Source organism: Carcharhinus amblyrhynchos, chromosome 8 (assembly GCF_965287045.1).
Source record: "Carcharhinus amblyrhynchos chromosome 8, sCarAmb.v2.hapA, whole genome shotgun sequence".
NCBI lineage: Eukaryota > Metazoa > Chordata > Chondrichthyes > Carcharhiniformes > Carcharhinidae > Carcharhinus > Carcharhinus amblyrhynchos.
Genome location: NC_137331.1, coordinates 47878054 through 47903242, shown reverse-complemented (window position 1 = coordinate 47903242; position 25189 = coordinate 47878054). Strand labels below are relative to the sequence as shown.

At 40.1% G+C, this 25189-nt stretch overlaps 1 protein-coding gene across 1 annotated transcript in view; it reads right to left on the bottom strand.

Moving 5' to 3' along the window:
• The window catches only part of LOC145346986 (lethal(3)malignant brain tumor-like protein 4), a 329699-nt gene that overhangs the window by 86160 nt on the left and 218350 nt on the right, over positions 1 to 25189 (bottom strand). Inside the window, exon 21 of the mRNA XM_080194871.1 lies at positions 19513 to 19586. Coding sequence (XP_080050997.1) covers positions 19513 to 19586 — 74 coding nt within the window. The remainder of the gene's footprint in view (positions 1 to 19512; positions 19587 to 25189) is intronic.

Here is a 25189-nt window from a genome sequence, read left to right as displayed (position 1 = left end):
GACTAAATAGACTAGGTCTGTACTCATTGGAGTTTAGAAGGATGAGGGGGATCTTATAGAGACGTATAAGATAATGAAGGGGATGAATAGAGTAGAGGTAGAGAGATGCTTCCCGCTTAGAAAGGATAGCAGGACTAGAAGACACAGCCTCAAGATAAGCTGGGGGGGGGGGGGGTGCAGTTTAGATCAGAGTTGAGGAGGAACTTCTTCACTCAAAGAGTGGTGAATCTCTGGAATTCTCTGCCCGTTGAAGTGGTGGAGGCTACCTCGCTAAATATATTTAAGTCACGGGTAGATAGGTTTTTGATGGACAGGGGAATTAAGGGTTATGGGGAGAAAGCGGGAAAGTGGAACTGATCCACTTCAGATCAGCCATGATCTTACTGAATGGTGGGGCAGGCTCGAACGGCTACATGGCCTACTCCTGCTCCTATTTCTTATGTTCTTATTAAACAAACCAGAGTGTACAAATTTTACTTTAACAGCATTTGACAAGAAACTATCCCATTAGTTATTTATAACACTTGTGCAGATGATAACACTGATTTTTGTGACTGCCTCAGCCCTCATTAACATGTTCTTCGCATTGCACCATATGGACATGGTGATAGTAAATACACACTTTGGGAGAAAATTAATACTGGCAACAGATAAACTGTGCAAGATCGTTCACAAACACAAAAATTAGGAAATAGACAATTCAGCCCATTGAATCTGCTCTGCCATTTAATAAGATTATGGCTGATCTGTTTGTGTTTCAAATTCCATATTCCTTGATTCCCTTGCCTAACACAAATCTATCCACCTGTGCTTTAAAAATATTCAATAACCCTGCTTGCATCTCCTTCTGAGGTAGAGTTCCAAAATTACACAACGCAGAAAAAACTCTTCTGTCCTATAAGGCTCAGCCCTAATTTTAAAACAGTGGCTCCTAGTTCAGGACTAGGACTAGGTCTGGACTCACCCACAAGAGGAAACGTCCTTTCCGTGTCCACCTTATCAAGACCATTCAGGATCTTATGTACGTTAATGAAGTCACCCGTCACTCTTCTAAGCTCTAGGGGAAACAAGCCCAGCCCACACAAATTATCCTCATAAGACAACCTGCTCATTTCAGGTATCAATCTTGTAAAGCTCCTCTGAACTGCCTCCAAGACTTTTACATTCTTAAATAAGAAAACCAAAACTACACACAGTGTTCAAGATCTGGTCTTACTAATGCCCTATTTACTGAGGCATAACATCTTTACTTTTATAAAAGCAAAATACTGTGAATCGGGAAATCTGAAATAAAAACAGAATATCTTAGAACAATGCAGTATCTATGGAGAAAAAAAAGTTTATGTTTCAAGTCCATACGACTCTGAAGAAGAGTGATGCGGACTTGAAAAGTAAACTCTGTTTTTTCTCCCTACCGATGCTGTCAGACATCCTTGATGTTAAATTCCCCTTACAACAACATATGGCATTCTTGATTATACTGTATCTGTACTCTAGTATTTTGTGACAGATTCTGTAGAAGGACACAAGGTCTAGGAGCAGCAATAGGCAATTTAACCCTGTGAATCTAATGTGATCATGGCTGATCTCATCTCGTCTTCAACTACTTTTTTGCATGTTCCCTTCAAATTCTTATTAATTAAAATTCTGTCCACCTCTTCCTTAAATTTACTCAAAGTCCTGGCATCCACCATGTTCTGGAGTAGTGAATTCCACTGACTCACACCCTTTGAGAGAAGTAATTTCTCCTCAACTGTTGTAGATTTGCCACCCCTTATTCTAAAACTATAACCTCTTGCTCTAGTTGCCTGACAAGAGGAAACATCCTCTCCACGTCTACTTTAGCAACCCCCCCTTACCATCTTAAATACTTCAATTATAATCTCCTTTCATTCTTCTAAACTCCAGAGAAGATAGGCCTGAACTGTTCAGTCTCTCTTTGTAAGTCAAACCCTTCATCTCTGGAATCAATCTAGTGAACCTCCTTTGAATCACCTCCAAAGCAACTACATCCTCAAGTAAGGGGACCAAAACTTCACACAATATTCTAAGTGCAGTCTCGCTAATTATTTGTACAGAAACAACTCTTCACTACTTTATAATTATATTCTATTCCTTTAACAATAAATGCCAAAAAGTAGAAGACTTGCTTGGGCACTCAAGGGGTGTAATTGGATTCTATATTATCAGTAATCTCACAGGGTAGAACAATCTAGTGATACCTGAGCAATAGTGGATTGATTGAACAATGTTGGTCTTCATCGTCAGTCAGAAGAGTTGCCTCCAGTGCGACACTGTACTTTAGGAGGCCAGATCATAAAGGCTGAACAGTTCACACTTGTAGCTGTGTTTTCTTGATCAGTAAGTCTGCAATGACTTTAGACTTTGCTGACTGCTACTTCTCACTACCTTATATTTTCAATATCTGCTGCACAACAAAACTTTATTACAGTATTTCAACACATCAAAAAACTCATAGCAGCAGCGCAAGATAGAGAGAGATAACAGATAAGTGGGTGAAAGGACAAGACTGAAGTCCATGAAAAAAACTTCTGAGAGTCATGGGTAGTGTTAAAGAGGTTACTGATTTACTCTGAACCCATTACACTTTCCCATTCTGGCAATTTCAATCCGGAACGCCTGCTCAGTAAACTTCCATTAGCAACAAAATAAAAGGAGCTCCAGTCACGATTCCATCCTCTGTTTGTAACATAATTATGGTTGACAAAAGCCATCTTGCGCAGCTCAGTTCATCTTATCCATCCAAATTAAATACAAACATATGTATTAGAGGCAGGAATAAACCATTTGGCATCTTGAGCCTGCTCTGCCATTTGAGTAAATTGCGTACATTGTATCACTGACTACTACAACTTAAAAGTACTTAATCGGCTGTAAAATGATTTGATACATTGTTAAAGATGTTGGGGGCGATTTTACCATTGGCCTCCCTCCAGTTGATGGTGGGGTGAGCCAGTAAGATTGCGCAAGAACCGAGAAATCAGGTTCATCCCGAGTCTCTCCTCCTGCTATCTTACTGGCACCAGGCATCCAGCAAAGTCAGCCTTGCACCCATTTCCAGCGCAAGGCTGAATAAATTATTTAAATTTATTTTAAATGGCATTTACATTCATTTAATGAGCCTGGGATGCTATTGTTCCGGCTCACTTACCTTTGTAGCCTTCCTGAAATAGGACCAGTCATGATGACCTCACTGCTAGAATCGGAGGCTATTTAGAACCCCCAGGGAGATCGGGGGAAAAGGGGTGCCCCTTGAGTAATGCCAGCCTGGCTTCCTGGAACTGACCACAGGCACTGGGCAATGCCAACAGGGTGGGGCTTGAGGGGGTGGGGCCTAAAGGGCACAGTCGGTGGGGGTGCTGAGTACTCTGTAGATGATCAATGCGGGGGAGGGGGGCCCCACTGCCACTCTGCAGGCGATCGATGAGGGTGGGGGGAAGCAGGTGGCTCCATTACCACTCTGCAAACGATCAGTGGGGGAGAGACGAGGCGGGGATCCGTCTGGGCGGCAGGGATGCTGGGGCAATATTTCCTAGTGGGGTGGGGCTTGCAATTGACTGTGGGTCAACGCTGGCTGCAGCTGCAGAGACCTGTCAGGCTGCAGCCACTGAGGTCTGCCCATGTGCAATGGCGCAGTGTGCTGCTACAGTAGGCTTGCTGATGATTTAAGCTCTGCCCCCTTCCCCAACAGGAGAGAAATGGTTTAGCCCATCTTTTCCTGCACTGACTGGATAAGATACTGGATTTGATCGCACCTAAAAAACCGGCGAGAAACTCTCCCATTTTCATGCCCACCATGGATTTGGAATTTTTTTAGTAAGATTCCCCGTTATGTTTCTTTTATTACACCTGAATTCAGTCAGCAGAATGACAGTAGCAGTAGTGAAATTAGAAGCCCAATGCTGATTCTCTAAAGATATCTAATTACAGAACAATCAACTGATGTTAGGAAAGAGGCTACAAAGAAATCACTATATTTAAAAAAACAATTCAACTCTGTAGCTAATACAACATTACCATTCTGACTTCTCTGGCAACAATCCACAATTTATCATAAATGACATCTGCTCCTTTTATGCTAATAATAGTCCCCAGAATTTGTCAATCAGACATGTAACAGGAGCTCAGGAGAAAACTACTTTTGAGAGGCCTTCTGACTGCAATTGCACACATTGCAGGAGGAGGTTTCTCGGCTCATCTCATCTGCACCAACTCTCCAAAACAGCATCGCTGAAAGAACAATTTAACATGACTAATCCAACTAACCTGCATGTCTTTGGATAAAAACTGAAGCACCCACAGGAAACCCATTCAGACAGAGGGAGAATGTGCAAACTCTACACAGGCAGTGACCAAGACCAGATTTGACCCCGGGTCTCTGGAGCTGAGGCAGCAGCGCTAAACACTGTGCTACCCATGTGTTTTGATTTCTCTCATCTTGTCCTCTTTCATCTAATACTACTAGTATTTCTGTTAAATAAGTATCTTACATTATACCTAATCATTTCACAGCTCTTTGCTTTTCTTGTGTATGTGACCTGCCCTTGTTTGGGTCATTTTTAGAGGAAAACTTTGGCTCTAACAAATAAACCTGTCATATAAATGTTCTGCATTTGTTGACAAGTGTGGCCTTAAACTGTTTGGTAGCTCCAATGTTTTCAGTTTTTTTTGCAGAATTAATCAACAATTAAAAATCTTATGGCTTGCAATTATCATTTACAGAAAAAGTTGCATTCTAAAATGAATCAGATAGGACCTATAAAAAGCAAAATACTGAGGAATGATGGAAATTTGAAATAATGCTGAAAATGCTGGAAAGATTCACTGGTATCTATGGAGAAAGATGTTAATGTTCACTGTTTCTCTCTCCACAGATCATGCCTGACCTGAGTATTTTCAGCATTTTCCATTTTTTTTCCAATTTGCACTTAGTTATGCTAATAAGATTATACATTAAGTTGCTCTGGTTGCGGCTGCAAGGAAATCCCTGGGAATTTTCATTTTTGATCCAACATATGTTCTACTTGTGCTTCTCCCATTTGCATTTTTCACACTAAATTGCATTTTCTTTCAATTGCCCTGATTTTGTGGTTTATGACAAAACTGTCAGTATTCACTATCATTACTCCTTCAAAACTAGCAGGAACATCTGACTTTTAAAATCTGATTATTGACAAATCATACAGTACATCCAGAAGGAAAGGAGCAGCTGCAGAATGTAGTGTTACAGTCACAGCTGGGGTGTAAAGAAAGATCTACTTCATATGAGGTAGGTCCATTCAAAAGTCTAATGGCAGCAGAGTCCTGACTCAGTTGGCACATGACCTCAGACTTTTGTATCTTTTTGCCAACGGAAGAAGGTGGAAGAGCATATGTCCGGGGTGATGGGGTCCTTGATTATGCTGGCTGCTTTTCTGAGGCAGCGTGAAGTGCAGACAGAATCAAATGGATGGCAGGCTGGTTTGCGTGATGGACTGGGCTTCATTCATGACTTTTTGTAGTTTTTTGTGGTCTTGGTCAGAGCAGGAACCATAGCAAGTTTTCATACATCCAGAACAGATGCTTTCCTATCATGCATCTGTAAAGTTGGTGACGGCCGTAGTGGACATGCCACATTTCCTAAAGCTTCCTAGCTTCCTAAAAACGTAGAGGTGCTGGGGGACTTTCTTAACTACTGTGTTTGCATGGAGGGACTAGGACAGGTTGTCAGTAATCTGGACACTGTGCAGTTAGACACAGAAGTGCACAAGTTGCAATTGTGATTTCCTGCTCCTCCACAAAGTGTGCTACTCAATTCCCAATAAACAGCAATCTTTATAAATTACGGAACGGAAAAGAACCTCCCCCATTTATGCTGGTAAAAGTGACTGAAAAAAAACACCATATTAATGAGGTTGCATGTGGTTTCCAATGGTGTACTAAGTCATAATTACTTCTGAACAACCTCATTGGTCCTGGAAAACACATTTCATATTTCTGTAATATCAAATTTTTCCATTGCATTAGCAGTTTGTTTTTTAAAATGTTTGTTAGATCAAGGGGAGGCAATGGCCTAGTGGTATTATCGCTAGACTAGTAATCTAGAAACTCAGCTAATGTTCTGGAGACCTGGGCTCAAATCCTGCCACAGCAGGTGGTGGAATTTCAATTCAATAAAAAAAATCTGAAATTCAGATCCTACTGATGACCATAAAAACCACTGTCAATTGTCAGAAAAATCCATCTGATTCATTAATGCCCCTTAGGGAAGGAAATCTGCCCTCCATACCTGGTCCGGCCTACATGTGACTCCAGACTCTCAGCAATGTGGTTGACTATGAACTGCCCTTGGGCAACTTGGGATGGGCAACAAATGTTGGCCAGCCAGTGATGCCCATGTCCCACGAATGAATTTTAAAAAAAGCTTCAAATTTGCAAGAGTTAATGGGGTGAGATTCTCCAGCCTCCCAGCCACGTGTTGCCCGCCAGCGGGGGATGGTGCATTGCCTGCTAGCTGCGGGATTCTCTGGTCCTACTGCTGTCAATGGGAATTCCCACCGATCTCATCCCACACTGGTGGAAACCTGCGGATGGGGATGTGCCGCCAGTGGAACCAGAGAATCCCACCAGCGTGACTGGAGAATTCCAGTCAATATTTCTTTTGCTCTCTGTAAAATTTATAAACTGTGAAGGATAATCAGTTCTTTCCAGTTTGCATTGAGATTTTTCCAATGTGATGCACTGCTAACCCTGCTTGATGACAACGTTGCTGTTGGACGTCTAGAGATCCTCGAGTGGGTGCCAGATTCAAATTAACATGAAGATGGCTGAAACTCAAGTGGCAGAAATTGCTGCATCTTCTCAGCAGCTATCTTTGAAATTGATGACGAATGGTGTCACTTTGCCACTGACTGCAATATTCGTCTCTTAGAACATAGAACATTACAGCGCAGAACAGGCCCTTCGGCCCACGATGTTGCGCCGACCAGCTTTTTAAAAAAAAACACTAACCCACTAATCTAAACCAATCCCATTTCGTCCATAAACCTATCCACAGGTAGTATTACATATTATGAGATTGTATTACATATTATGAGATTCAGAATTTCAACACTAGATAGAGTGAAAACTATGAAACAGTTCAAAAATCAACAACATTTTAACAACTAACTGAATTGCATTTAAATTTTAACAATGGGAGGAAGTAAAAATACCAATTATTTAAATAATATGGGAAAATGGAGCATTTTAGCTCCATTCTCAAAGTTACAGAGCCAATGCTCAGAGTGGACTGGGAAAACCCAAATCCATTTCCTTGCTTACTCCAAAAACCAAACTCAAACTGAATCCCACATGGTCCCACATGACAGACAAACAAGATCCAAGCTGACAAGATAAGGCATTGCACCCCATCTTGGGCTCAATCCAACACTACACTTGATCTCAACTTAGTAAAAGCATCTGTCAATTACTAAATTTGGAAGTTTGGCACAAGAACCTTTCTTACATGCCCTTTTCTAACCTCTTCTCCATTAGTATATCCAAATAAAAGTAGAAATAAGTCTGACTAATACCAAGATTAATGCAGAAGTCTGTGGGTACAGACAGACATGCTGATTTTTTTGTCAGTTCTCTTACGAATCATTACCAATCAATTGTCATGATTTTCATAAATCATATTAAATGCATATCGAGTTTTTCAGCTGACTGATATACATGAATAAAATTACATTTCCCAAAGTATTATGGTTACATAAAGTAATTTTTTTTGGTATTATCTGCTTACGTACCCTACTTGGTCGCACCAGGAGGACAGAGGGGATGCTTTTGCAATGTCCTCAAAATTCTCTGAAGAGGATAGCTTGTGACTAATGAAAATGGAGGAGACTCCTTCAAGAAGACATGGAACACATCAAAAGACCCCATTGGGAATGTGCAGAGGCAAATGCAAGGTGTTGGAGAAAGTGCACAAACTTCCAAACAACCCACCTACCCAACATAACTTGCGAGCACCACCTGCCCTGTATGCGGCAGGATTTGCAGATTGTACACTGGACTTATCAGTCATCTCAGAGCCCATCAAATTGGAGTGGATGCAAGTTATCCTCAGTGCTGAGAGATTGCCAAGAAGAAATATTTTCAAAAGTTGGCTGCAAACCAAACATACTTGAGCATTGCCGTACACAATCAAAAAACTGGATTCATTCCAGTACTACAAAGCCCTAATTTTCAAAAGCTTTTGGCATCGCACATTAATCCATTGAAAATCAATTTATGCAGTATGTTTGAGGTTTAATTAAAGATCCGAAGGAAGCATCTGAAAAATAATTAATTGAAACTATTAAAAAAATGAAGTTTGGTTTGTAATTATATTTTCTTTATCCTGGCTTTTTCCAGCCATTTCTACTCCCTTGCTTCTCTCCTCCCTTTTGATCCTATTGAGAAATGGCTGGCCTCTTCATTGGTTACACAATGTAAGATTTGAGTGCTTTCTGTGCTCTCTTAAATTATTTCCAAAGCACCACATTTTGCAAACAGTATCTAAAAGTGAACACCATTTTCTCTGTGAATTTTCATTTAAGCTCTACAGAGAAGGTTAGTGTATTATTTACATGTAACTTACATTCTGTGGATCTAATTAAACATCTTGGCTTAATTTGTTACAGTAATCACAAAGTGATACACAAAGTGATGATTAAAGGTTGGTGCATTACAGTCCAAATCTTTTTACTGCTCCATTTTATTTAACAATTTAATTGTTCATTATATAGACTTGAATTTTCTGCACCTTTGTTTATTTGTACTGTTTATTACCTGACAAGTATTGAAAGTCTGACTTTTTCTCTGCTTTGCATCCAGGAAGCAAGACACTTGAGCTCCTGACCCTTTTGCATTACTCATATTGAAAGTGGGGACAGTTTTGTGTCAGAATTTTATTACAGCACTCCTGAATTGACACTTTCTGAAACTGGTGGGAATGACATGGACATCAGTGGATTGGAATAGAAGATCACCCAGTTACAAACTCCAATGGGGAACAAGAAAACAGACACCAGCAGTTTGCTAACTGCATGGGGGCCGCAAGGAGCAACCAAGGAGGGACTGCAATTGGAAAGTGGGAAACCCAAGGAATCCAAAAAACAACTTTCCTTATCACCCTTCTCTTGGCTATCCTCCCTTCAGATCCCAGGAATTTCCTGCTGAGGATGACACCAGTTTCCAAACACACTCCTTGTGACTATCAAGTCGGAGCTCAATGTTTGAATAATTTGCTGCAAGGGCTTCACACACTTTCCAAATCCTAGGAGTTAAAACTAAACTTGGAGTGCAGGTTGCAGTCTCTATTTAACTCCCTGCACACCTCCTCCTTGTTGGGTTAAAATGAGCTCATTTACACACTGATTTGTGTTGCCCCAAAACATTTTTAAAACTCTTAATTTCATTGATGTCCACAAACAACTGTACTTGGTTTTGACTGCATCTCACAGAGTCTGCCACCAGACACTGGTCAGGGCATCCCAGGTGTACACATGATATTGGGGATGTCATTACATGCCATTATCACAGAGAAGAGAAGCACACAATGGATGGAGCTAAGAAGAATCAGGCATTATTTGAGAAGAAGCCTGATATACCCTCGCTTAAAAGAAAATTGGCAGCACTGGTCACATATTTGAATGGCACTGTATAGTGCCTTGTCTTTTTTCCTATATAAAAGATGCCAGAGTGGAGTTGAGAATTATCACATCTAATCAGTTATGATCCCATTAAATGGTAAAGCAGACTTGATGGATTGAATGGCCTACTTCTGCTCCTATGTCTTCTGGTCATATATCTGAAGAAATGGTGTTGTTGCTGCTGTTCTTTTAATTTGAATCACATTATTTTATGGTTGAATTGCCACAAGATGGAACAAGTACGTCGAGGAGATTAGTGGGCATCAGAACCACATTGCCTTTACGTCACTTACCCTGTTTCCAGGGTTTTGCACAGTTGCAATTAATTTGTTGTAGGCTAACATAAAGCTATTTCTGGATCATTGCCATTTGGTGCAAAGAAACCTGCAACCAACTTGCGCCATGAGGACATCAGCACAATCGATGTCACCACTTCCTGCAACTTATTTTTTGGCATCTTGGATAGTTGTAATTCCGATAGCCATTTTGTCTTCTTCCCACCATCCCAATGTAAATGAAGATCAGGCAGATTGTATAAAAGACAACTGAATTACCACGACTACTTTACATACAGGCAGCAAGTTGAAAATTATTTAACCTTCTTTCCTGCTTTCACATTTATTTTGCTATATACTTTATGTGCAACACACAACTTTTGGAAAGGTTAAGATGAACATTTACAGCCTTTCTAAATGTTAAAAACTGTTTTTCTACCATATGCCACCCCTTAAGGATAAGCGTACGGATCCCTTTGATGTTTCCATCAGCTCCGATCGTTCAGTGAGCTCCTAACATTAGGAACAATATAGGTCTTGAACTCACTGTAAATAAATCATGAGAGGCATCCTGGGAAGTTAGTGGATATCAGACTGTCTGGAAAACAGCTAGCAACGCATTTGCTGTACAAACGTTTCCGCCAATGTGTGGCCCTACTTGTTTCAAAGAAACATTGAGCTTATTTAAAAAATGCAAAGCAGTCAAATGGTTAATAAGTCTGATGCTGATAAAATCTACATCTTTGTCATCTCAAAAATGATTGTACATTGAAAAGATCCTAATATAGTTCTTTTCCTTAGTGTATACATCCTTTCTTAAAAATATTAGTTTTTAATGACTGTTTCCTTGAAAACTAACAATGCAAAACACAGTAATTATTAAATATAAATACCAAGTACTACAGAAGTCGGGCTCTTTTCCCACGGTGGGAACCATTACCATAGCAACTGCGCTGGTAGCTGTGTGATCAGTTCAGGATCTTCAAGCTAAATTTGTAGTGGCAATCTGTATTTATAATTAGTGCTTTAATTTGAACTAAAGTATTTGAGTTCATTAAATTGAGATTATTAAGCCTTATCATTAAAAGAATTAATCCGTCTGATTTTCCTCCCTCATTTTTCAATGTTATCATTTAAAGAAAAAACCTTTCCTTGTTTGTATTTAAATGATGCTCCAGACTTTGGGAACGCTTGGCTCTGTAGTAGATGTTACCTAAACATCCTGTGCTAATTTAGTGTTCCACTCTGGATCTTAACTAAATATTCCATTGATAACTTTAATAATAGCTTTGCGGAAAAATTCTTGTGGGAATGCAAAAATGTTACCAACTATAGAATTTGTGTGGGTGGACAAGGAGTTAAGTTGAATTCCTTAATAAACCAGAGATTTTCTGCTGAATTTGTGCATCATGAATGATAGCTTTAACATCATGGCATAAAATAACTGTAACAGTGCAAGCATCAACATTTAGATCAGTTATGCTGCATTCTGTTCTGACTGCTCAACATTTGGGGAGATTATAGAAATTAATAGTCACATGTTGGGTAGTGCTGCATTTGCTCCTGAATAACCAGCAGAGTCAGCCAGAACTCCGAAGCAAGTCATTGTGGCAGTGTAGTGCACACTGTGAAATGGTCCAGTTAGACTTGTGCATACAAATAAAAAGCAAATTGCATATAGTAAACATTCCACTTTCCTCTGAATCACGTGTAATATTTCAAATGCAAATGTAAACACATGCAGCTTCATTTGTGAAGAAATCATCCAAAAAACTGAGCTTGCGCAATAGCGCATGTTATCTAATTGCATGTCAAGTAATAATAAAGGCACTTAAGAGATGATTCCACAATCCTGTGCACCCAGCTGAGAGCTGCAGGGGGAGGGATCAGAAAATCAGCACTGCAATGCTGTCCTATCTTCAAACAGCAGTGTCTGCGCCCGTTGGAAGCATGGGATCATGGTGTAACCTAATTAGATTTTGACACAATTAATGGCATAATACCAGTAAAGGCATGTCACATTCATAATTATAAGAATGGATTTAGTGTTCATATAGAAGTTTCTGGAATTGCCTTTTATTTAGAATGGAAACTGATAACTGTCAAGGTGGTTGCCAAAGATCAGGCGATCTCTGCAATTTCAACAGACTATCTCAAGCTTCTGGAAAGTTCCTAATCCACCCCAGAATGGCCACACCAGGACAAATACTAACTGTGGAATTCACAATTCTATTGTTTGGGGATTTGCCCAAAACATCAGTGCAGACTACATGATCAGAATTTTGGGGCCGTTCACACCAGCGGGATCTTCTAGTCCCGCTTATGGAACACCACTGCCATGGGTTTCCTGGTAGTGCAGGGTGCATTCAATGGGAAACCCCATTGACAATGGTGGGGCCAGAAGATCCTGCCATTGGCCAGTGCCTCTGCCACCACAAAACATGCGGCGGTTTGCATGGAAAATTCTGCCCAATGTCTCTGAGTTGGAATCCTAACGATGAGGGCTGACCAGAAACCAATTTCATCGTGAGTAATTGTTAAAAAATTATCTCAATCGTGCAACAATGGTTCTCAGCAAATCATTCTGGGTGGATATCAACATTCGTCATGTGAGCAAAACTGGATGAAGATAACGCATTTTCCATGCAGACCCAGATAGACCTTGGCAGCCTGCAAAAAGACAGCAGACTGCATCATCACTTTGCCTTCAAGAACTTGGGAGGCTATACAACTGCCTGATTCCTTTTTTTTTATAAGTCCACCACTATTGAAAGCACACCATCTAGTACATAAACCAGCTTCATGGTCTGCTCAAAAGGTCACCTCTTTGAAGGAATATTGCAATAATCCTGACATCCAACTGCACCTATTCAAACCCTTCAGAACAACAATTTAAGTGTTGGAAAGACCTCTTTATTTATTGGACCTGCGGCAACTGTACTTCTACATGAGCCCAACAGATGAACTATTACCTACTCTTTTAATTTTACAACTTGTAGAAAAGTATACAATTTTCTTTAACTGTAGCTTTCTTAAGTGTTTGTTGTGTGAATGACAGTATTTAGATTTTCAGGGTGTGTGTGAATAAACAATCCTCTTCATTTAAACCCACAAAAGCTTACTGCTGTTATCTTTAAATTGACTACACTTTAGGGCTTAAGAACCACATATATATTCCTCTCCAACAGCACACTGATTATGGATGGTAAAGGAAAGGAATTGGGGATTTAGTTTCTCTCGCCTCCCTTGTCGTGACAACTGGAACATGTCTTTATTACAAGACAGACACATGTTTAGCTAGAAAGCTGTAATGTCCTGTTCTTCTGCCCCACTTCACTGCATGCAAGAAAACTGAGTTAAATTGAAACGTATGAAACAAAAAGAGCAGACACGAGAAAAACAGAATAAAAGTGTGACATTCATAGCAGTTCTTTAGAAATCATCTAAATGCATGCTTTATGTAGCAACTATTACAAAAAAGCCTTTTATCATACAGGCAACATTAAGTATTGACATGGTTAGTCTGTATATCCGTCTCTGGCAGGGCAGAAGTAAGATCAGTTGGCCATTATGATAACTAGAACAAATTCTTTCACATTCCACAGCTTCACAAATTGACTGGAATAATGACACACATCTAGTATTTCAGATATGCAGCATATCACTAGACATCTGATAAATGTGAATAAATCTCACCATGATTAATACTTTACAATAACTTGAACAAATTGCATTTATGTAGCATCTTTGATACAGTAAAACATCACAAGCACTTGGGACATTAGCAAACAAAACACTAAGTCAGATAAGAAGATTTCAGATCAGGTGGTCATAAGCTTGGTCATAGTAGTAGATTTGACGCTGTCTCTTCAAGGAGAAAAGATAGACAGAAAGTTGAAGAGGTTGAAGAAAGGAATTCCAGAACTTAGTGCCCAAGCAAATGAAAATGCTGCCACCAATGGTGGACAAATTAAAATCAGCGATGCATAAAAAGACCTGAATTGGAGCAGTTCAGAGATTTCAGAGGTTGCAGAGCTACAAGAGGCTACAGGAGGGGAAGAAGCAAATTATTGAGAAAACCACTTGAGTCAAGTTTCTGCTTTCTGTGTTTCACTTTGACCTTTTTCCTTTTATTGCTATTTATTTTCTCCTCACATTTTTCTTTCCAAATGCTTGCATCACCATGCATCTTCCTGGCTCAGCAGGCAAACCTGATACTGGAGCTTTGATATTACCACTCACTGGCTGGCAACCATTCGAGACAGGAGCAGCTTAGGGTGATTTCCCCCATTATTACCCCTGTAGCGGAAGTGGAAGTTTTGAAATAACTCAAGGCAATATTAATGGATGAATGTTTAACTTGTTTATGTGACATTGCTTTGACTGCTACTTGAGTAGGGATGTTACGATTAATAAGAAAAGGCTAAGTATTCATCAGCTAATATCTGTCTTAGCAATTTCTAGGTTAATGTCTCTGCTTAGTATGTCTTCCTGAGGTAGAATTAAGATCAAAAGCTTATTTCTGGGAATATTAGTCTAATAATTCCCAAGAGTATAATCATGCTGTGCATAAGAGCTCCAATGTGCTTTTAACATTATTTCAGATAAACAGTAGTAATTTACTGACTAACAACATCAGTCACCATTCAAATATCAGTTTAATTCAAACACGTAAAACTAACATGTAATTACAGTTTGAAAGGGACATTATAGAGTACAAGCAGCTGCAGGTTTAAAGTGTCACCAATAGTGACTAAAATGTAAGCCTTCTATTTCAACAGAACACTTTGAATGAAAACACTTCTGAAAAGTTGTACTTTTGAAACTTTCCAGAAATATCTATTTACTCTGCACATTTCAATGATGGCTGACTCAGGGAAATGAATGACTGAAATCACTGTGGTGGATGTCTGAAAAAAAAAGTGGGCAAATTTAATTCACATTGCACGGGCGGTAACCTGGTAGCATTGGTTTTCTGTCAGTTACAGAACTCAACAAATTGAAATAATTTAAAAAAGACGTCAGATTTTATAACAGGTAGGAAGAAGATCTGCTCTACCCAATTACCACCTATGTAATGAAGTTCACAATTTAAACTAATAAATTCCCATGAATGGATGGTACCATCCCAAAATGCTGAAGAAACAATATTTGTGAGGCACTGACAATCATTAAGAGGGTATCATCAGATACTGGGCAAGTATCGGTGGCTTCGAAGGGAAACTGGTACAGTGCATTCTGGTTTCAAAAACCAGAAAAAGCAATTAGACACTCATTAGCCTTTGTAAAGTAATGGAATAATGTATCAGGCAGAATAGTGTTGCAAAAAGCAGTTGACAGAAAAGGGAGAACCTATCTGACCCAGCTTCTTGACTTTTTTGAGAGTGACAGCCTATATAGAAAGCAGCAAGCTTTACACAATGTTGTAATCAGATTTCCAAGAGGCACGCAACAAAATTCCACAAGAAAGGCCATTACATATGCTCAAATTTGAGAAAATTCAAGGTAAATCTCAAATACAATTTAGGGATGAGAAAAAAAACATTGGCCATGTCAGTGATGCTCAAATCCTATTAAAAGCTTTAAAAAATCTTTGATATTGATAGGAAATTAGTTGAAGAAACAGACACCAACAGGTGCTATTTCAAAAATTAAATGAGAAGTAATACTGAGTAAGGTACCCCAGTAATCCTTGTGAAAGTGCTATCATTTCTAATGGCAACAGAAACCCAATATAAGTTGGCCAAATCTTCAGCTGACAATAACAAGGAGGGACAGAAGATTCAGAGATTACAGAATAAACTGGCAAAGACACAAATCGGCAGAAAAATGGCTGATCAAATTTAATGCAAAAAAATGTAAAGTGCTCCATGGTGATGGAAAGACCAGCAATGTCCATAATGTGCAGAAGGTATTGAATTAGCTCAGGGTGACAGTGAAGAAATCTTTAGCACAATCAATGGCCGGAACTCTACCACCTCACCCGCGATGGAACAGTGCGGGTGAGGGTCCAACAATGGAAATCTTGGTTGACCTGGGAAAGGAGTTTCTGGTCTTACCCGAGTGAGGCCGTAAAATCCCACCCACTATCTTCAACCAATTAGTGTAGCAAAAAGCAAAGCCAATTGAGTTACATAGTCAAAGTAAGTCAAGGTTATAATCAAACTGTACATTACCCTCTGAAGAAGAGTCACACGAAGTCAAACTGTTAACTCTACTTTTACTATCCACAGATGCTGTCAGGCCTCCCGAGGTTTTCTAGCATTTTACTTTCTTGTTTCATATTCCAGCATCCATAGTATTTTGCTTTTATTTATGTACAGTACTCTTGCTAGAATGCACCTTGAAAACTACATCCAGTTATTATTGCCAGGAAACGCAATTCAAGCTGCGTGGAGCCACAATGCTAATTGTCAATGCCAGATTGCCAGGGATCATAAATTTGAAGAAAGTTGGGAAAGATTGAGGGTGGGGGTGGTGGGGGTGGGTGGAAATTCATATATTCAGTGAAAATCAGCATTATACATCCAAATTTCTACCACTTCAAACTACAATGGAATTGCACTGCTTAGTTTAAGCATTTGAGTGATTTTCTGAAGGGGATGCTGATTTAAAAAATACACAAATTCAGATTAAATGCCAGTTTCAGATCTCAAAACCAATTTTAGGTTTTAACTTTTCTGTGGCCAGGGAAAGACAAACACTCTTCCTGGGTTGACAAAGAAACTGAGGCCTGTTGCCTGTGTATTTCAGACCTCCCCACCCAAGAATAGCCACTCCTCCCAGTCTTGTGTGCCAGCCAGCTCGGCATAGGAACCAGCTGACTTCCCAAGCTCCCTCACCAGCAAGTTACAGTGGGGCACACATTTCTTAACCGAAAGCTTTACAGCTCTGAACAGTGATCTTATGGGGATATAGCATATAATGACCAGAATGGAACTAGGCAATGTCTGAAAATTATTTTGTTAAATTGTAAATGGAGAACAAAGGGTTATGGCTTAAAACAAATTTGGTTTGACACCAGAAAACTTTTTTACACGACACTCTTGGAAAGATTACTGGGGGCAAACCTTTACAGAAACAATTAGATTCTGCAATGGGGGTCCAACGGGATGTGAAGATGAAGAAACCAAGAGGGGCAAGTGACTTTCGCATCCTTACTTTGTGATGCTGCACTTCATTTGTGTTCAATTCTAAACTTCTTAACGTGAGTGTATATGAGGACTGTCGGTTTATCTAACCAAAATGATTAACTCAATACAGAGGATGGGTGGAATTTTCCGGCCATCCACGTCGGCAGGACTTTCTGATTCTGCGACAGTGGAATTGGCTGAGCGCCAATTTCTCTATCCTCACTTGCAGCAGAGGCGGGGCGTGAATGGCCGGAAAATTCCGTCCGATTTTTTTTAGTGTTCTTCAATTGACAAGCAAGGCTCAGCTGATGTAAACAAATATCACCAAATACAGTAAGAATGGTGAGAAAGTCAAAAGAAAATACCCTGGTTCAAAAGGAAACTACATCAGAGAGATCAAGGTTTTTTTTCACTCAGAAATGAATGTTGTCCCAACTCCTATGTCTCAAGCAACCTGCCTTTAGTTTACAGAAACATATTGTTCACAGAAATGTTTGATCTTTGGAACGATGCTTGTTTGAGTTCTTGCTCACTGAGAATGGAGCAGAAAATTGTTGAGGAGCTGCCTGGGGCAGCTCGATAGCACAGTGGTTAGCACTGTTGCTTCACAGCTCCAGAGTCCTGGGTTCGATTCTCGGCTTGGGTCACTGTCTGTGTGGAGTTTGCACATTCTCCTCGTGTCTGCGTGGGTTTCCTCCCACAGTCCAAAGATGTGCGGGTTAGGTTGATTGGCCACGCTAAGAAATTGCCCCTTAGTGTCCAGGGTAGCGGAAGTTAGAGGGATTAGTGGGTACGATATATAAAGATATGGGGATAGGGCCTGGGTGGGATTGTGTTCGGTGCAGGCTTGATGGGCCGAAGGGCCTGTTTCTGCGCCGTAGGGTTCTATGATCTAATATATTTTGCCTCATCCTACAGTAAACCACGTACCATGACATGGTCTCGGACTCGAATAAACCATTATAAAGTCTCTTACATTACAGAGAACTGCTTTAGATCAGTTGATTTTTGATTATTAATCCTGTGCAACACCAGTGTCAAAACAGATCTATAACCATTTAAACTGACAGTAAAATGGTCGATTTTTCCAAATCCTCAACTACACTGAGCTATCACCCAATCTCAAGAGAATCATGGGATTTTTTACTGCAGGCTTGAGGTGTAAGGCTGTGGGGAGGTACCAGACATTGAGAGTAGGGAGTCCTCCGCGCGCGCAGTGGTGGTCGGGGGGGTGGTTCGGGGCATGGTTGGCCCTTGGCCCTCTGTGTTTGAAGGTTGAGGGTGTTCCACTTCTCTGCTGTGGGTCCCGATATCTGCTGGGGCGGGGGGGTGCGCCTTTAATGTTACTTTGACACTGGAGTGCCCCGCCCCTATCAGGACCCACCCTGCCACAATGATGGCACAAAACACGTCCCTCTGCTTGTTTTGACGAAGTGTCAGAAGATCTAGAGTAAAATCCTGGCTTCTGAGGAAAAATGCACCTGTTTTCAGTCAGAACCTGACACTTTGCCATTTTGCAGGAAAATTCCACCCCTTAAAAGTGAGCTGTACAACTATACAATTAGGAAAGGAATTGAGAGTTGTAAGACAGGTCCATGTATGACTATCCATAGAACCATAGAAAATTTACAGCTCAGAAACAGGCCTTTTGGCCCTTCTTGTCTGTGCTGAACCATTTTTTGCCTAGTCCCACTGACCTGCACTTGAACCATATTCCTCCACACCCCTCTCATCCATGAACCCGTCCAAGTTTTTCTTAAATGTTAAAACTGACCCCGCATTTACCACTTCATCCGCAGCTCATTCCACGCTCCCACCACTCTCTGCGTGAAGCCCCCCCCTAATATTCCCTTTAAACTTTTCTCCTTTCACCCTTAAACCGTGCTCTCTGTCACCTTGTTGCTCTGTTTTATTTTCCCAGTCATATTTTTCAAGTTGCTGGAAATTCATGAACCCAGTGTGCTCAGACAACTTGCACTGACAGAGTGCCTTTCACCCCTAAAGTGTTTTACAGCCAGTGAAGCACTTTTGATGGGTAGTTCCTGTTGTAGGAAACATGCCAGCCAATTTGCACGCAGCAAGCTTACATAAATAGCCATGGGATAATGAATAGATTATCTGTTTTTTGTCATGCTGACTGAGGGACAAATATTGGCCAGGACGTTGGCCGCTGCTTTTTTTCAACACCATGCAGAGCAAGCAAACTCTGCTTAACATCTAACCTGAAAGATGGCTCCTCTAAGCAGCACTCCCTTGATACTGAATCCGAGTGTCAACCTTGATCTTTGTGCTTAAGTCCTGAAGTAGAACTTGAACCCACAGCCTTCTGACTGAGGAGAGAGTGGACTACCTATTGAGCCACCGTCGACACTTATAGATATATATAACACACATATACAAGCAAATTAATTGTAGAAAAGTTATTACCTTTGAGTAGACTGTGCAGGTCAATATCATTTGCTTCCTCTTTAATTTTCAAGTATTTTGCTGGCCGAGCTAGCCTAACAGAAAACAGAATAAAATTTTAGTCTGCATAATGAAGCTGAATCACAGTAGCATCAATAATCTGATTGAACAATACGATGACCATAAGTTCGACCCACTGGGCTTCAGGTGATAGCCTAACTCCCAGTTCAAAAGCTTGCAAGTTCCAGGTACCTAGGATCACAGTTCAGTGCAGTCCTAAAGCAATTGTGCAATGTCAGATGCACACGAGGAAAAATTCATTAATGTTCTGGGAACAGAGCCTTGGTAAATGACAGCATGATTGCAGATAAACTGTGGACATGTTCCTCTGATCTGTCTTCCTTTGTGCAAAATGGCTGTTCCACTTATTTACAAAACAGGTCTGCAATTTATTCCACATGAAGCAGTTTGAGATTTTGCTTTAGAAATAAAGGATGAAGAATTATATACATTTTTATATTTTTCTTTTCAAATGACAAAGTGTTGGGATAAGTCAGTTGCACTACTAATCTTCAAGAAGATGAACTATGTGGTGATGTCTGCCAGAAGCATCTGTTAACATGCTGTACTTGCATGGGATTTGTGTTACACCACGGTTGGAGTATGGTGTACAGTTTGGGCACACTATTATAGGAAGGATATAAAACCAGCTGGAAAAGGTGCAATGTCTTTTCACCAGGATATTACCAGGGATGAGTAACTAAACCTTTTCTCAATAGAGCTATGATGGAAGACCTGACAGCGATCTTAAAGGTTATTCAGGGTTATGATAAGTAGCGACTGTTCATAACAATAGGATAAAATTAAAATCACAAAAATAATCAAGAGGTTTAGAGATGTTTTACAGTTTTGCACAGTCAACACCATCTTGTTCTTGAGTTCTGTGTTATTCTCGGTGCAAAACAAAGGATTCTGTTTTCTATGACTTTATACATTTAGACTTACCCTTTAAAGACTTGTGCATCCACACATACGGTCACCTGTTCCTCTCGTCCAGTAAAAATGTTTTCATTTAAGGTCTATTTCTTTTTGCTACTCTTATTTCCAAAATGTATTACTTCTCATTTTTCCACACTGAGTAGCATATACCACTGTTTTTACAAAGGGGGCAGTTAGAATGTGGAGTTCTCTGCCACAAACCATAAATGAGTCCTGCAGAACTTTTAAATTAAATGTAACACTTGCTTGAAAAAGGGGAATATTAAAGGGGATGGGGAACAGGTAGAAAGGTAGAATTAAATTAAGTGACACCCATGGAGATAAACATTGGCTTAATTCTGATGGCTCAAAAATTTGTTTCCGTGCTATAAAATTCTATGAATTATTGGTACAAAACAATTTTTAAAAAGTTTGAAGTTCTAGCATTTTTCCAACATGTCAAGAAAAATGAAATGAACCACGTGGAACCATTATTAAAAAAAAATCTTTCAGCTGCACAATAAATAACTAGGCTTCATTTTGTTTGATATCCAACCCAGCACAAAGAAGATGACAAAATAGCATTCTCCTGAACTAGCCAAATTGGCCCACTTTAAATTATTTCCAGTCTACTGCTTCCAGCAGCCCACAGTGGCAGGTTAGAAGTTAGGGAGAATTCACAAGAATAAATAACTTTCAACCCAGATTTGACGTAACTAGATTTATATTGGAGATAGTATATGTATGAAATTACAAAAATCAATCACTCCTTTTTAACAATATATCTAATAAGCCCAATTTAAATTTTCGATAACATACAGAGCTTGATGTTTTTCCTGGTGAGATAATATGAAAAGAGGAATATTTGTCCACAATATTATAAGAGTTGTACATTGCACCCTGCCTGCAAACTTGGACGCTAAGACAAAATAATCAGAATTGCTTTTCCAGCAATGTTGTTGCGTGCAAGTCTCTGATATTACCAGAACCTCAACCTAATTTCATCAGCTTGAGTTTCTGAACTTGCAGGAACCCAGCTAGGTTTTCACTGTCAACAGGAAGTCTTGCAATGCTTGGCTACAAACCCTGGCTCTGCTAAAATGCTGCAGTGCTCAAAGTAGTTGTCGGGCATCTAAAGGGGAGAGCACCTAGCAGTGTGGAATATTATCTGCCTTAAGCTGAGGCATATACCAGAAAGCAAGTGCCTGTCACGATTTCAGAGACAGGACTGCCACAAGACCGTCATCCTCTGCAGGGAACTTCAAGGTTCTTGCTGTGCCTTGCTGCACCCACTGTCATCTTAGAACGTAGAACATAGAAAAACTACAGCACAAACAGGCCCTTCGGCCCACAAGTTGTGCCGATCATATCCCTACCTACTATCCCCAGGGTGAATTCTGGTAAGTTAAAGTATACTGTCATGGGGCAGGATTTTGCTTTGGGGACTCAGGCCCTTCCTTTCCTCCACTGTCAGGTACCTGTGATGGAAAGGAAGGGAGAAACTAGTGGCAATCCTAACTTGTAAAGGAAGGGAAATAGAATTTGCTTGTGAGGAAGCATCGGTGGGGTTCTTAATACTGGACTGCTCAAACCAGCCAATCGGCTTAGGTGGTCACTCATGAGGATGGGGACAGTCCATCCCTGAGTCTCTTTATGCAACCATCCACCTACCCAGCCACAACATGTTATCGCTGCAAGACAGACTTTTTACAAGTTGGCTTGTTTGCAACTGATCTTCCTTAAACCTTCCCAAAATGTCTACTTCTCGTACACATGCACATTTCTCCCCTGAAAACTAAATCTCATGTTATAGCTTGTTTTCAAATATGCCTAATTTTCTGTGGCGTATCGCATAGGTGATCCCTTTCTTTGGTTTATGTCAAGATAATAAATGTCAGCAAACTGGTCCACCAAGGAGGCCAAAAAACTTGACTTGTCCTCAATAAAATGTCTGATCAGACAAATTGCAATGCAGAATTAAAATTGGAGTTGAAAGCAAATTCTAATTATGGAATATTTCCATAATTCCTAAAACCTGTCCTTGTCTTTTTTTAAAATATTGGTAAATATTGGAGGCACAGAATAAATAAAATATATACATACAAAATTTATCATAAAGTCTCAAACATAGTTTAAAGCAATAATCAGGTTAAACAATTGCCTAAGTACTGGATTGTTAGACTATGTTAATTTCTTTGATCTTTGCAATGATGCATCGTAAACAGTAGAACCTCAGATTTACATTCATGATAAGCACTGCTGGAATGCAGCAGTGAGTTAGCGCTATTTGAACATGTACCACAGAAAGTAGGTCACTTAAATCTTGTTCCAATGTACTGTGATGAAGTGCCGATGCAACAGTTCCAGTTTATTTTATGCTCATTACGTTCAAGTTGAAGTGGAATTATATTTCACATTTTAAAAGCCTGTGATATCTAACTGAATTTTATGCCAAAAGAATTTCAAAGCAAACGTGTTTTTCTCAAAAGAAAATTAAGTGGGTTTGGCAGCACAGTGGCTGTACATGGTCTTTTGTTACAAAATATTGAATTGCTACACAGGTTTGCTTCTCCCTATTCCACTGAGCCCTTTTGATTTGGGGAGATCTTTCTCTCTCTCTTTCCAGAATGGTCCTGGAATAGTGGGCTATTTAGACAAATGAGAGCAGGACCTGTGAGTGCCCTATGTTGTTCAGCCAGATCTGAATGAATTGTTTAATCAGTTGTCAAAGTCTGCACCCCTTAGTGTAAAGGAATGTAAATGATGCTCATATAAGAGGAATGACCAGAATGAAACAGATTCCTGGCTATAATGGGGAAGAGAATGTGAAAAAGCGATGGAGTGGATTAGTAGCAGTAGAAATTTCATGGTGAATGCAGGGACAAAGCTAGATACGTGGGAATTTGGAAGTGCTGTTGTAAGACACCAGAGGTTTTTTTTCCCCTAAGAACAGACACAGGAGGAAGTGGGATTGGGAAGGAAATGGGGGATGTGAGTGGACAGGGATACGTGGAAGTGATCAGAGAAGGCCTAATCTGGGAAGGTGTGTTACGGAGAGATTGAGGATATGGCTGTGAATATGGGCAGAGAAAATTATACTTCCCACATTTCTGGCCACTATCACATGCGAACCTCTAGGCCTATGAAATGTTTTTTATAAACTTTTCCTGAAGGTACCACCTGCTGTCAGGAAAGTTCAGACATTATTGAGACTGCAATTGGCAGTAATAAAATTAGGTCCATCAGGATGCATTTTTTTTTATTGAAACTTGCTCTGCTATAGCTAAGAGGCTTGAAGAATATCCCAAATCAATAAACGTGATTTTGAACAGTGTATCATAATGATACAGGGCAACATCTGCAATTAGTGATTACTCATGATGTAGTTTTGCTAAAATTCAAAACACCATCAATTTCAACACTCTCCTCTTCCATCACCATGTATCTGCCCCCATCACAACAGGGCTCCACTGTTAACATTGACCCAGGATGCTTGGTCCAACAATTATCCTGCAATATAATAAAAGGATTAATTCTAAGGAGAGGATGGTCTGGTTTAATGCTGTGCCTGTCATGGGATTCCTTGCACCATGTTTCTTTTTCAAGATGGCTTCCTCTTGGTCCCTAAATTCGATACAATGAAATGGTAGCTCCATTGGCCTTTTCTGAAAATATGACAGGAAGCCTAATCAGCCACTTGCAAGGGACATAAATGAGAATAAGGAGATTTTGTAGTTGTATAAAGGGGAATCAGCTGGTTAAAAGCACTACTGGTCCACTGAAGATTGAGGGTGGGAATGTTGTCAATGACCATGGAGAAATGGTAGACCTGTTGAACCAGTACTTTGCTTCAGTATTCAGAGTAAAAAGGGAGGATTGCTTGCTGGAAGTCCCAAGGATCAATGGCAGGGTCTAAATATAATTAGCTAAGTGGATTGTCAACAATAGGGAAATTAATAGAACTGAAGAGTGACAAATCTTCAGGACCTGATGGTTTCCATCCACACGTGTTAAAGGAGGCAGGAGAACATAATGCCGGTACCCTAACTATTATCTGTCCAAGTTCCCTAAATTCAGGAGTCATACCCCTGGACTGGAAATTGGCTCATGTCACTCCACTCTTTAAGAAAAGTGGACGAGTGAAACCAGGGAATTACTGACCAGTTAGCCTAATGTCCAAGCTGTGGAAATTGTTGGAGTCATTAATCAAGGATAAGATGACTGATCACCTGAGAAATTGCAGTTAATCAGGGAGAGTCAGCATCGCTTCATGAAAGGTCAAGCGTATGTAAAAATGATCTCCCTTTTTTCAAATCCATCCATGGCCTTGTCCCTCTCAATCCTTGTAATTTCCTCCAGTTCCATAACCCTATGAGATATTTGTCCTTTGTCATTTTGGCCTCTTGATCATCTCCAATCATAATCGCCTCACCACTGATGGTCGTGCCTTCAGCTGCTTTGGTCCTGACCTCTGGAATTCCTTCCTTAATTCTATCCACCTCTCTTCTTATCCTTCCTCTTTTAAGATGCTCCTTAAAATTTGACTTATTTTTTGGTCATCTGCCCTCATATTGCCTTTTGTGACTTGGTGTTTCATTTTATTTTAAGTTGGTAATGATCCTATAAAATGCCTTGATATGTTTTAATATATTAAAGGAATTTATAAGTTGTCACTGTTGCTCACTACATCCTTAACACCGTCTTAAGCAGTTTTTGCACA